The 13,152-nt window shown below is 43.0% G+C and overlaps 1 protein-coding gene across 1 annotated transcript; it reads left to right on the top strand.

The window, feature by feature from the left end:
- Positions 1-9,397: 9,397 nt before the first annotated feature.
- Positions 9,398-10,006, top strand: LOC309565484 (histone H2A.V-like). The gene has a single exon (XM_082270453.1). It carries the CDS (start codon positions 9,484-9,486, stop codon positions 9,868-9,870), a length of 387 nt encoding a protein of 128 aa, XP_082126579.1. The 5' UTR covers positions 9,398-9,483; the 3' UTR covers positions 9,871-10,006.
- The last annotated feature ends 3,146 nt before the right edge of the window (positions 10,007-13,152 follow it).

Genomic DNA, 13,152 nt, shown 5'->3' with positions numbered 1-13,152 from the left:
CCGTCCTTCGCTTCACTGACCAGGGAGGTGAATCTAACTCCTTTTTACACCCTGAGGAAGCTGCCAATTATCTTCAAGCCTATCTGCATATTCCTACGGAACCCCAGCTAATGGCTTCTCCCTCCCTCTCTCCCTGCAACAGGGATCTCTGCAGCCCAAGAAGGGACTCACCAAAGAGGGCCCGCTACGCTAACAAGCCCAAATATGACAAACCCTGCCGATGTACTGGTGATAACTGCCTTATAGTCTAATTGTCAACACCAGCCAATTTTGAGGCCTCAAATTATAAACCTAGTTGTTTCATTACCCTATTTTGTAAAATGGTTCAGGTTGATGTTTAAGTAATACTGCTTTGTTTTCTTTATACCTACAGCCTTACCAGAGATCTCTGCTTTGCACATCGCTACCGTTGATTGTACCCAAGGGTCTTGCAACATGCCCTGTTGGAAAATGCCTCCTCCAGGGGGTACTCACTCTTCATAGTCTGCAAGCAAGTTTTCCTTACATCTCAGGTAATGATGTCATGGAAAAAGTATTTCCCATGTGGAAGAAAGAGAAGTCCACGCACTTTGTGGTATGTTTTTGTTTATTCTCCCTTGTTAGCCACTGTTGGGTTTGTTTTCCATCCATACCCCTCTCTACAGGACTCAAGCACCCCCTTCTCATCCATTGCCGACCGGACGACATTCTCCTGGCGTCACTTATGCTGTCAACTACTTTCATCTAAAGAGTCAAACAGATCTGCATTGTGTCAGTTTGTCATTTAAAGCTATACAAAACATGTCTGAACCTAGAGTGTGAGGAGGACTGGACAGTTCACAAAAGCATTTTATACATAAAACTGAGAGAGGATGAGCAAGAGAGAAAGTAAGAGAGTGAAAGAGACAGGGAGAGTGCCAAATGAGTGAGATAAAGAGAGACTGGGGAGAGTCTTAGACAGTGAGCAAGGGAAAGTGAGAAGAAGGGAGAACGAGTGAGACTGAGAGCAAGAAAAAGCGTGAATACAAACAAGAACATGATAGGACAGGCTTTTCTTTTTCCGGGGGGGGGGGGGGGGGTGGGCACACATGACAAATTCATAAAATTGACTCAGGATTACTTGGCAAGCATGTTGTGGGTTCTGTTAAATTATAACATAAAATGTTTACAGCACTCCACAGAACAAAGAGATAGAGCACTTACATTGTGTGATATCTTCGAAAAAGCTTTATTAACCACTTGCCGACCGCTCGCCGCAGATATACTGCAGCAGGCTGGCTCTGCTCCGTGAACCGATAGGTACAGGCATAGGTACGTTGGTTCGCAGGAGCGCTCCTGGGGGCGTGTGTGCACTCCCATTAGGCAGTGGGGAAGCCGATCCACGGGGCTGATGGCTGCGATTGCCACCGGGCACCCGCAATCGCTCCCTGTGGAGAGAGAATGACAGTCTGCTGTTGTAAACACAGTAGACCGTTATTCTCTTTGGAATGAACACAGAGCGCCTGTGATCCTCTTAGTTAGGATCACAGGTCTCTACGTTGATTCCACAAGCCGATCCCCCTAATAGTTAGTAAACACCCTCTACACCTAACAGAAAGGGTTAACACCTGGTTCCCATGTTGAGGGCAAGTGGCCTGGTATGGTTCAGGAGGGGGGGGGGGGGGGCTCGCTCATCTCTTCCCCTTATCCGGTCCACCCAGGCTGCTTGCTCGGATAAGGGTCTGGTATGGTTTTTTGGGGGGGGCAACAAGTTTAAATTACATTTTGTCCTTTAGAAATGTCAGTATTGCTGCAGCAGGCTACATACATTGCACAAATGCGCCACTTTACAGGCACATTAAGGGGATCCACCAGACATGATATTTAAAGGAATTTTTCATTTTTATTGTTTCAATTTAAGCATCAAAAAAATCACTGCTGCTGTAAAAACGATTGTTTTAAAAGAAATGTTTGCATTGGTACATGCCCCCAGGGCAGTACCCAGACTCCCATACACTTTTTTTTGGGCAATAACTTGCATTTAAGACTTTAAAATGAGGACTTTTGATTTTTCATGTTTGAGTCCCATAGACTGCAATGGAGTTTGCATGTTCTAACAAACTTTTCCCCTGTTCGCTGTGTTCTGGTGCAAACCAAACCAGGGGGGGGGGGGTGTTCTGCTTATCACTACACATGACCTAATAACAAGAACAAAACATGCCCTTATGGACAAATACCAACAAATTGGTAGCACTATGTAACAGGATTGTAGCAATACCCACAGAGTTGCTACATATGGCATTTGAATGTGTACATAATGATAATTCCAATATAGAGCATCTCTCCATACAAACAGTATTCCCCAAAAATGGTATCTCAGGAAAGGAAAAAAGTTGCCAATATAGCGTAGCAAATTTTTTTAAAATGAAGTAAAGATAACAGAGTAGCACTCATATACTGTACAACTGAGGAGCTTGACAGACTCTAATGTCGCATTAAAATGTATCCCAAGCATACCCCACACAACTTTCCTCCTTTTCTGAGATACTGTTTTTGATGCAGGAACACATTGAGGTGTTTTGTTTTATATTATTTAGCGTGATTGGTTTCACATTTTTTGATTAGGTGGCAGCGCATCAGTATTATTTGGTAATCTTTACTGAAGGGTGCAACAATCAAAGCGTTTAAAAGGATAAATCTACAGGTTAATGATCTGGGCACAGTGAGGGATCAGGTAGAAGGATCACAGGGTAGCAATAGGGCAAAGTAAGGGACAAATTCAAGATTATGGGGCAACAATCTTGACACAGCGAGGTGCAAGCTGCAATAGAGCACAGCAAAGATTAACTTTAGGGTCACAAAGGAACAGTTCAGGTAGAGTGAGGAACAGGCACAGAAGCTTTTCTTTCACTCATGGTTAGTGTTTGGCTGGAGCCATTTATTATCAATCAACTATGTTTACTCTTTTTAAATCATAACGACAACAGAAACTGTCCAAATGACCCTAATCAAAAGTTTACATACCCCAGTTCTTAATACCGTGTATTGCCCACTTTAACATCGATAAAGACAGCTTGAAGTCTTTTGTTGTATTTGTGGATGAGGCTCTTTATCTTCTCAGATGGTAAAGCTTTTTATTCTTACTGGCAAAATGCCTCCAGTTCCGGTAAATTCTTAGGCTGTCTTGCATGAACTGCACATTTTGGATCTTCCCAGAGTGGCTCAATAATATTGAGGTCAGGAGAATGAGATGGCCATTCCGGAACCTTCACTTTATTCTGCTGTAGTCAATGACAGGTTGACTTGGCCTTGTGTTTAGGATCATTGTCATGCTGGAATGTCCAAGCACATCCCATGCACAGCTTCCAGGCTGATGAATGCAAATTTTCCTCCAGTATTTTTTGATAGCATACTGCATTCATCTTGCCATCAATTCTGACCAAATGTCCTGTGCCTTTGTAGCTCACACATCCCCAAAACATCAGTGATCCACCTCCGTGTTTCACAGTAGGAATGGTGTACCTTTCATCATAGGCCTTGTTGACTCCTCTCCAAATGTAGCATTTATGGTTGTGGCAAAAAAGCTCAATTTTGGTCTGATGATGACTCCAAATGACTTTGTGCCAGAAGGTTTTAGGCTTGTCCCTGTGCTGTTTGGCGTATTGTAAGAGGGATACTTTGTGGCATTTGCAAAGTAATGGCTTTCTTCTGGCGACTCGATCATGCAGCCCATCTTTCTTCAAGTGCCTCATTATTGTGCATCTTGAAACAGCCACACCACATGTTTTCAAAGAGTCCTGTATTTCACCTGAATTTATTTGTGGGTTTTTATTTGCATTCTGAACTATTTTCCTGGCAGTTGTGGCTGAATTTTTAGTTGGTTTACCTGACAGTGGTTTGGTTTCAGCAGAAGCCCTAATTTTCCCCTTCTTGATTAGAGTTTGAACACTGCTGATTGGCTTTCTCAATTCCTTGGATATCTTTTTATATCCCTTTCCTGTTTTATACAGTTCAACTACCTTTTCCCGCAGATCCTTTGACAATTCTTTTGCTTTCCCCATGACTCAGAATCCAGAAACGTCAGTGCAGCACTGGATGAAAGATGCAACGGTCTGTCAGGAGTGCAGAAACCCATTGACCTTTTATACACACACTAATTACAAGCAAACAGATCACAGGTTGAGGATGGTTATCTTTAACAGCCATTCAAACTCATTTGTGTCAGCTTGTGTGCATGTTACCATGTCAAAATCACCAGGATATGTAAACTTTTGATCAGGGTCATTTGGGTAGTTTCTGTTGTCATTATGATTTAAAAAAGAGTAAACACAGTTGATTGATAATAAATGGCTTCAGCCAAACACTAACCATGAGTGAAAGAAAAGTTTTGTTGTTATCATTATTATTCTTGGAAAAATGGCCAAGAAATCATGAATTCTGCCAGGGTATGTAAACTTATGAGCACACATGTACATATATATATATATATATATGTGTACATTTGTGCTCATAAGTTTACATACCCTGGCATAATTTATGATTTCTTGGCCATAATAATGATAACAACAAAACTTTTTAAAACTTTTACAAAAATATATAGAATACCCTGCCTAAATCGGACAACAGTTACACATACCAATACCAAATTGGAAAAAGGATTTGTAAGGTCTAACCCAGCTCCTTCAACATGGGTTAGGCCCTCGCTTTTACTGGACATGTAGGAAAAGTGGACAACATGTGTCCTCTCAGTCCACAATAAAGACATAGACCCAAGGAACGTCTCCTTTGCTTATTTGTTTCAGCCAGGTAGAGAAGGCTGAAATCCATGGGCTCTGCAGGTGTCATGGACTCAGCAGAAGTTTCAGGTTCAGAGTGAGGTGACATTTGGAAGTTAGGAGCCAACTGATACACTGGCTGAGGTGGCTTGCGAATTTGTGACTTCTCATGACACTTTTCATGGTATCGGACATCCAGGTGGGCACACATCACTATGAACTTTTCAAGGTCATCTGGAAGATCCTTACACACACAGTGCATGTTGCCACCAGACAGACTATTTAAGGAAGCTCCTGCATGTGCTCAAGTGATGACTGTCTTTCAGCTGTTCCCTGTGTCCTGAGTTATTCCAGTGTGTTCCCTTTATTGCTTACCCGGCTTACCTGGCTTACTCCTGACATGATCTAGGATCCTGATTTTGTGTTGTCGTTTGTTCCTGACTCGGCTTGTTTCTTACTTTGGCTCTGCTTATGATTCAGTACCAGGCTGTCCATCTATTGTTGACCCTGGCTAAGCCTGTGAGCATGCTTCTGTCTCTGATCCTGGCTTCCCAACCCATTTGAGTGCCAAACCGGCTGTCTGCTGCTCTAACCAGCCACATGTCGCAGTGCTGCAATGCAAGTGGAGTGCTTCTTTCACCTTGGCTTGGCTACTGAACACAGCTACTGTTCCTGAATTGATGTTCCCCTTTTTCCTTGGAACCGCATCTCCTGCTGAAAATTCCCCTATCTACATCTGCAGTCACTTGTGTTTCTCCTGTCCCTCAGCACCCTCTGTTTCAGTTTCAATGGGACCTGGGCTGGAGATACAAGAGAGGCTGACCTTGTCATTTCAGTCTCCTCTCACGTACGGGACAGAAACCTTGCGAAAAGCTGCACAAAGAGCACCAGCATCCCATTTAGTCTCAGCAGCCAGAGTGCGAAATTCGACATCACATTGAGCGACAGTTCTGTTACCTTGCTGTATGTCCAAAAGGGAGCATTCTGCAGCTGCAACCCTGCCAGGTTTGTCAAACACAGTCTGAAGTGATGACAGGAACTCATCCGCATCCTTCAGCAAAGGATCATTCCAGGTAAACAGAGACTCATGGCAAGGCCTTCCACTTTAACAAGGAGATAATAAAAGTCGCTTCGGCAGAAGGAGTGCTGAATGTCTCAGGCTTATTGCAGAAATGCAAGCTGCAAATGTTCAGAAAGGATAGTCAGTCCTCAGTATCACCTTCATACTTTTCAGGGAGTGGAAGTTTGGGAGGCACTGAAGAGATGGCTTTGATTGGAGCAAGAGCCCAGACTGGTTCAAAGAATGGTGGCAGCAAGGTTTTGATCATAGCAGTCAGTTCATCCAGCTTGGCATCTAGAGAAGTAAGATGCGTTTCATGTGCACCAATCAACTGTCCCTGATACGTAATAGCCTTAACCCCTTCAGCTGGATCCACTGTCATTGTGGCCCATTTATTATGTAAGGTACATGTAAAAGGTTAAGTCTGGAGTGGAGCTTTGGCTGGAAGTTGAGGCATTAGAGTGGTCAAGTAGGCTGGGTCAGCAACAAATCTTGACAGCAAGGTACAAATTCAGAATCCATAAGCGTAATTGAAGGCATGCAGGGTCACACACAGAATGGCAGAGTAATGTAGAATTAAAAGGCAAAGAAAGTAATCCAGGAAAAAAGTTGAGGTAAAAGTCCAGTAGTTCAGTAGGTCAACAGTATATCACACACCCAGGGAAACAAATCCAGCAAACATAGGAAGTCTTGCAATTTAGGCTGATCTGATTGTGGATCAATTGCAGCTGAAAGACAGGTGGGGCTAGAGAGTATTTGGAACAGAGGTACTATGCAAGGTGTATACTGCAAGATTCAGGTCCCCCTGTGGTAGAGCAAACATAGCCGCAGCCCAAAGACAGAAGTTCAATCCAAAGGACATACCCAGGCACATGAAAGTTGGTCTATGCAAAATCTGGTGTTCCCATCTTTTCGGAGTTTAATATGAGTGGGGAGTCCCAGGGGCTTTAAGGCGTTTAGACAACCTCCCATTTTATCATCTCCTCCATTTCTGTGTGTATAGATTCTTTCAATGATTTGGGCACTCAGAAGTGTGCTTTTTTATGGGTTTTTGTCCAAGAGTCTCAACATGGTGAAAGGCTGGTTCTGTGCACTAGAGATGGACAAAACACCCCCCTGTTCGGTTTGCAGCAGAACTCCCCAACAGGATAAAAGTTCAGCCACGAACAGTGAACTCCATTGAAGTCTATAGGAGCCTAACATGAGAAATCAAAGGTCCCCAATTTGAATACTTATATGCAAGTAATTGGCCATAAAAGGGGTATGGGGTTCTGAGTACTGCTCTGGGGGACATGTATCGTTGCAAATTAAGAAAAAAAATGTTTTTAAAGGAGCAATGACTTTAATTATGCTTAAAGTGAAGCAATAAAAATAAAAAATCCTTTTAAATATAGTTCCTGGTGGTCCCTGTAGTCTGCCTGTAAAGTGGTGCATATGTAGCATGTATAGAACATGCTACAGCAAAAATGGCATTTCTAAAGAGAACAAATCACATTTTAAATTGACTTGCGGTCCCCGCCAAAATCCATACCAGGCCCTTATTCCAGCATGCAGCCTGGCAGGCCAGGAAAGGGGGGGTGCTCCTCCTCCAGAACCAAACCAAGCCACATGCTCTCACTACCCAGGGCTATCGAGAAGAGGCCCTTATCCCCATCAAGATCAACATCACGGATAGCTAATGACTCATTCGTTGTTAAGGACATGAGTCTTAGGAAGAGGAGAGGGGAACCCAGGAAAAGTGAGTTACCATTTAACACCTTCAATACTGTGCACCACAATGGTCTAAATAAACAGTACCTGTCAGTGCAGTCCATTAGTGAAGCCATCAGTGTACCTGGCAGTGCAGCCATCAGTGTAGCCATCAGTGTACCTACAGTATTAGTGCCGCCCATCAGTGCAGTCCATCAGTGTACCTGTCAGAGCACACATCAGTGTACCGGTCATCTCATTCATCAGTGCAGCCCATCAGTGTACCTGTTAGTGCATCCATCAGTGCAGCCCATCGGTGTACCTTTCAGCGCATCCATCAGTGCAGTCCATCAGTATACCTGTCACTGCAAACATCAGTGCAGCCTAATACGTGTATCCGTCACATCAGACAACATCACTGCCGCCCAACAGCAGGGTATCCTTCACAGCTGCCCATCAGCAGTTTACCCATCATACAGCCACAATCACCATGTCCAAAAAATATTATACTAGTGAGGGGGCATATCAAATTCTCAGTATGATAAATGAGAGCAGCTGGGAGCTCTCACCATCTGATTTGGAATACAAACCTTTTGACATTAGTGTATCGGTGACTGAATCAGAGGTGAAAACAGTCCCTCCTAAAAGAATAAGATGCTCTGAAGACCAGGCAACCACCAGCAGCGCCATACACCCTATTGGTCAATCAGTAAACACCAAAACCGCTAGACCCCACAATGAGAGGCCAGTACTAGCACTGGAATATCACACCAGACCCCAAGATTAAGGGCCCAAACATATCTTCCATATGCCCTGGCAAACCTATTATGCCTGCCTTCCAGCTCAGGATCAGCTACAATACCCCCTTTCACTGCACAGCCAGGTGTGCAGGCCAACACTGAACATTTTTCAGAAATAGATTTTTTCAATTTATTTTTCCCTGCCAATTGACTTTAATTTATCGTGGACCAGACAAACCTTTTTGCCCAGCAATATATTGAAAACAACTCAAATTCATCCTATGCCCATCAATTTTAATGGAGACATCTCACAGTGGATGAGTTTGGGGCCTTACATTTGACATAGTGCTTGCCAAAAAAATGAATTATATGCTTACTGGTCCACCCACCCCACCCCATTCATCACATGTCAATTTGTTCTGTTGTAATATCCAGGTCACTCTGAGATGATCATGGCTTCCTTCATTTCAGTGACAATACCCAGTGCCCTCCCTGAGATCATCTCAACTATAACAAACTATACAAAATCCACCCACTAAAATAATATTTTTCTAAGAGATTCGCTGAACTTTATGTCCCTGACCAAAACATCTGTGTGGACGAATCCCTTGTCCACTTCACTGGCCATCTGGGATTCATGCAATTTATTCCCAGTAAAAGGGGCAGGTATAGGTTGAAGTTCAACAAGCTCTGTGAAAGAGCCAGTGCCCAAACTACATTGGCACAAATTGTCTTGGACCAAGCATTACTACTGTTCAAAAAAGGGTTATCATATCTACCTTGATAACTACCATAGAAGTTTGCCCCTTTTCAAACAGGAAGGGCTTCCCACAATGTTTGGTGACCACAAGGCTACAAAGTGGGGAATTAGCAGGTCTGAGGAACAAGGATGTGTTGGCTGTGAAGAGGAGGGATAAGAGAGATGTGTATGTTCTGTCCACCATCCACAATGACATTTTGGTGGAAATTTGAAATTTGTAGAAAACACGGCCCCTTCCAAAAGCCTGAGAGTATCCACAATTATGATCCTTTCATGGGGGGCTGGATTTAAATGATCAGATGCTAAAGCCCAGTTTATCAACAAAAAAGTCCTTCTACTGGTATAAACAAAGTTGCAATTTACTTTTCCTTTTGGCCATTTATAATGCATATGAAATCTATCAAAAGTCAACGGAAAGGACGGTACCGGCGGCAGTGAGGGACGTAGACACGGGGCAACTTTATCCGGACCTTCTCACGGCGACGCTCGGAGTTCCGGAACATGGCTGGTGGTAAGGCTGGGAAGGACAGTGGGAAGGCTAAGGCCAAAGCAGTATCTCGCTCTCAAAGAGCAGGACTGCAGTTCCCTGTGGGTCGTATACATAGACACTTGAAGACTCGCACTACAAGCCACGGAAGAGTTGGTGCTACTGCAGCAGTGTACAGTGCTGCCATTCTGGAATACCTTACTACTGAGGTATTGGAGTTGGCAGGAAACGCCTCTAAAGATCTAAAGGTGAAGCGTATCACTCCTCGTCACTTGCAGCTAGCCATCCGTGGGGATGAAGAATTAGACTCCCTCATCAAGGCCACCATTGCAGGAGGAGGTGTTATTCCTCATATCCACAAGTCTCTGATTGGAAAGAAGGGACAGCAGAAAACTGCATAAGGAATAAGGTCCTGCTGCCATCTACCATTGTACTGTAACTGGGACAGAAGAAAGACGATGGGGTTATGTGGAATTTGTTTTGTTTATTTTTCGTTTAAAGATTTCATTTTCTAAAATAAATAGTAAATGGAATAGACAGCAGAGAGTGTAGACTTAAGAGAAAACCTTTGTATGTTGTTTAGGTTCAGAGTTTCACAGAAAAAAAAGTTCCTTGAGTCTTGTAAATGAAATCTGTGTGTTGATTGGCTAGGTTTCTCCCGTGTGTTTTATACAAAAATGGAACAGATAAACCATTTTTTACAAAAAAAAAAAAAAAAAAAAGTCAACGGAAAGATCCATCACCTTCCTGAAATATATAGAAGAAATCATCACTGCCCTAATCTACCAGCAAGACTGTGAGCAGACTAAATGGCCATACACACTATAAGATTTTCTGAAGACTTTTTCCTTCAGACTTACCAAAACCATATAATATGAGGTCAAACCTAAACACTTTAAATTTGTATGCAATCTGGCAGGCCCTTGCACTACATAGAAAAGGTAAATCTGAAGGAAATCTGACCACAAAAGTTGGATAGTGTGTATCCAGCTTTAATGAGCAACATTTTCCACAGAACAATATACCTACAGAAACAGGAACAAGATGCCAAAAAAAAAGAATGTCGAGTATGCAGCAGAGGGGGAGTTAGAGAGACACCAGTGTTCACTGCCCCCAATGTCCCTCCCAACTAGGCCTATGCATCAAAGACTGCTTCCAACTTTATCACGTGTCACTAAAATATTTGTTCCCCTTGATTTTAACAGCTTGCCATTTCCCTATTTCTAATATCTGTGCTAATCATTTTCCTGCTGCTTTGATTGACCATGCCTCTGCCTTCCACCTTAAATGACCCTCCTGGCCTGTTTACCGACAATGCTTCTGCCTGCCATCTGGATTGTTTTGTAAACCACGTTTCTGCCTTCCACCTGCACTTACCTTGGCCTGTTAATCAGCCATGCTTTTTGCCTGCTTCTTGGACTGATTTTTTGCCCTGCTACTATAGTAGTGGGATTCAAGATAACCCAGGGGTCTCACACATGTGAGGGGGTTCAGAGTAGAGGAAAACATTTTTTGGTTTTCTCTGGGTTTTATAATTCCCGGATCAGGGTCTGGAGCCTGTAGGCTTTGAAGAGATTGGGTGGGAAGAAACCTCCACCCATTTGTCCAGGTCTTGTCTAACTGAGGCCCTAAAATGTTCCTGCCTGCTACCTGGACCACATCTCTGCCTGTAATGACCCAGGACTTTTTATGGACCATGTTTCTTCCTGCTGCCTAGGCCAATACTTTGCCTGTGCTGACCATATCTCTGCCTGCTGCCTGGACCAATGTTTTGGCTGGGCTGAAAATCATTTTTCATTTTCTTACCGCACCACCTGTGGAAAAAAATGACATGTTCAAAAGACTCATTATGCCTCATAGAATATATATTGGGGTGTTTGCTTTTCAAAATGGGGTCATTTTTGTGGGCATTTCCATTGTCCTGAAACTCCAGGACCTTCAAAAGTGTGACAGACAGTCAGGAAATTATGTTTTATCAGATGTGCAATTTATGCCCCTAGAACGCCATGTGGTATTGTCACACTCAGGAGTAGCAGAATGTATTTTGTATGAAGAAAAAATTGAAGGATGGCGCTCAAGTGTATTAATTGCTGACAATTAACCCCAAAAGAGACATAGGTATACTGTCCAATAAAAGTTTATTGTATAAATCCACAATGAAGAAGCAGTGTATGTGTTAAAATCAAATAATATAAATCCTCCTACCAATCCATAAAGCCTCTGGGTGTCACCGCTGCCTCAGCAAGAATCCTTGATGTCAGTCCCAAAGGAGGGAGGAGGCTGGTAGCTGGAGAGAAAACTGGGGAAGCACTGGGGAAGCACAGCGTGGGCTCTGGTCCAGATAGCGGCCGCACATCGGACCGTTTGAGCCCCCATCCCTGCTGGGATCCGCTCCTCTTGTCTATCTACCCACGCTGCTTTTTTCTCTCCAGCTACCAGCCTCCTCCCTCCTTTGGGACTGACATCAAGGATTCTTGCTGAGGCAGCGGTGACACCCAGAGGCTTTATGGATTGGTAGGAGGATTTATATTATTTGATTTTAACACATACACTGCTTCTTCATTGTGGATTTATACAATAAACTTTTATTGGACAGTATACCTTTGTCTCTTTTGGGGTTAATTGTCAGCAATTAATACACTTGAGCGCCATCCTTCAATTTTTTCTTCATTTCATTTATAAGCTATCCAACGTATAGGATTGGGCGAACAGTGTTTTTATGGACATTTTGTGTTTTATGTACATGTGTGCACTTTTCACACATTTCAGGAGATCACTTTTTGGAGTAGCGCCAGAACTATTTTTTTGAGCTGAATGTATTTTGTATGCCTATGCAATGTGAAAGAAAAAAAAAAAAGGTTAATATGACAATTTAGTAAAAATAAAACACAATTTATTTAATTTCTTCATTTTCCAAAGAATTTTGGGAAAAAAATTACAACTTTAAAAAACTCACTATGCCTCTTACTAATTACATTTGATTGTCTATTTCCTAAAGTGGGGTCATTTGGGGGGTATTTGTATTGTCCTGACATTTTAGGGCCTTAAGAAATGAGATAGCAGTCAGTACTTCAGGAATGATCAATTTTCGATGATACTTTCACACAGACTAATAATATACACTGCTTTGGGTTATTTGTACTAAAAAATGTAGCAGTGTAAATGTTACCCTAAATTTATGAAGAAAAACTGCTTTTTAGCAACCTTTTAAAAAGAATCTTAGGTATTTATTTTACTTCTATCTAAAAAAAAAAATAAATAAATCAGTGGTGAATAAATACCACCAAAATAAAGGTATTTAAAAAAATGATAAAAGGGGGCGTGGCCGAGCAGGGCATGTAAGCGGACCGCTGCATGGAGCTCCCGCATATTACCCTCTTACCGATCCTTCCTCCGGTTCCTGATCCGCTTGTGACCGCCACCGTTCTCCTCCTTACACCCCAGGGAATCGTTGAATATATTTCTTCCCGCATTGCGAGCCATGATGACCCGGAAAGGCAGGGAAGACGGCGCAGCCTCAGAGGCCCAACATGGCTCTGCGGTGGGCATGCAGAAGGGGACGCCACGTGGTACAGACAAGGGGAAAGAGCAGAGCGGTAAGGCTGGCAAGACCACTCGTAAGGATGGCCCTAAAGACATGCTCTATTACACCCAGAAGCTTACATATGCCCAGGTAACCGGTG

This window comes from Pelophylax lessonae, assembly GCF_965119305.1.
Source record: "Pelophylax lessonae genome assembly, chromosome: 10".
Classification (NCBI taxonomy): Eukaryota; Metazoa; Chordata; class Amphibia; order Anura; family Ranidae; genus Pelophylax; species Pelophylax lessonae.
This window is presented reverse-complemented; position numbering and strand designations above follow the sequence as displayed.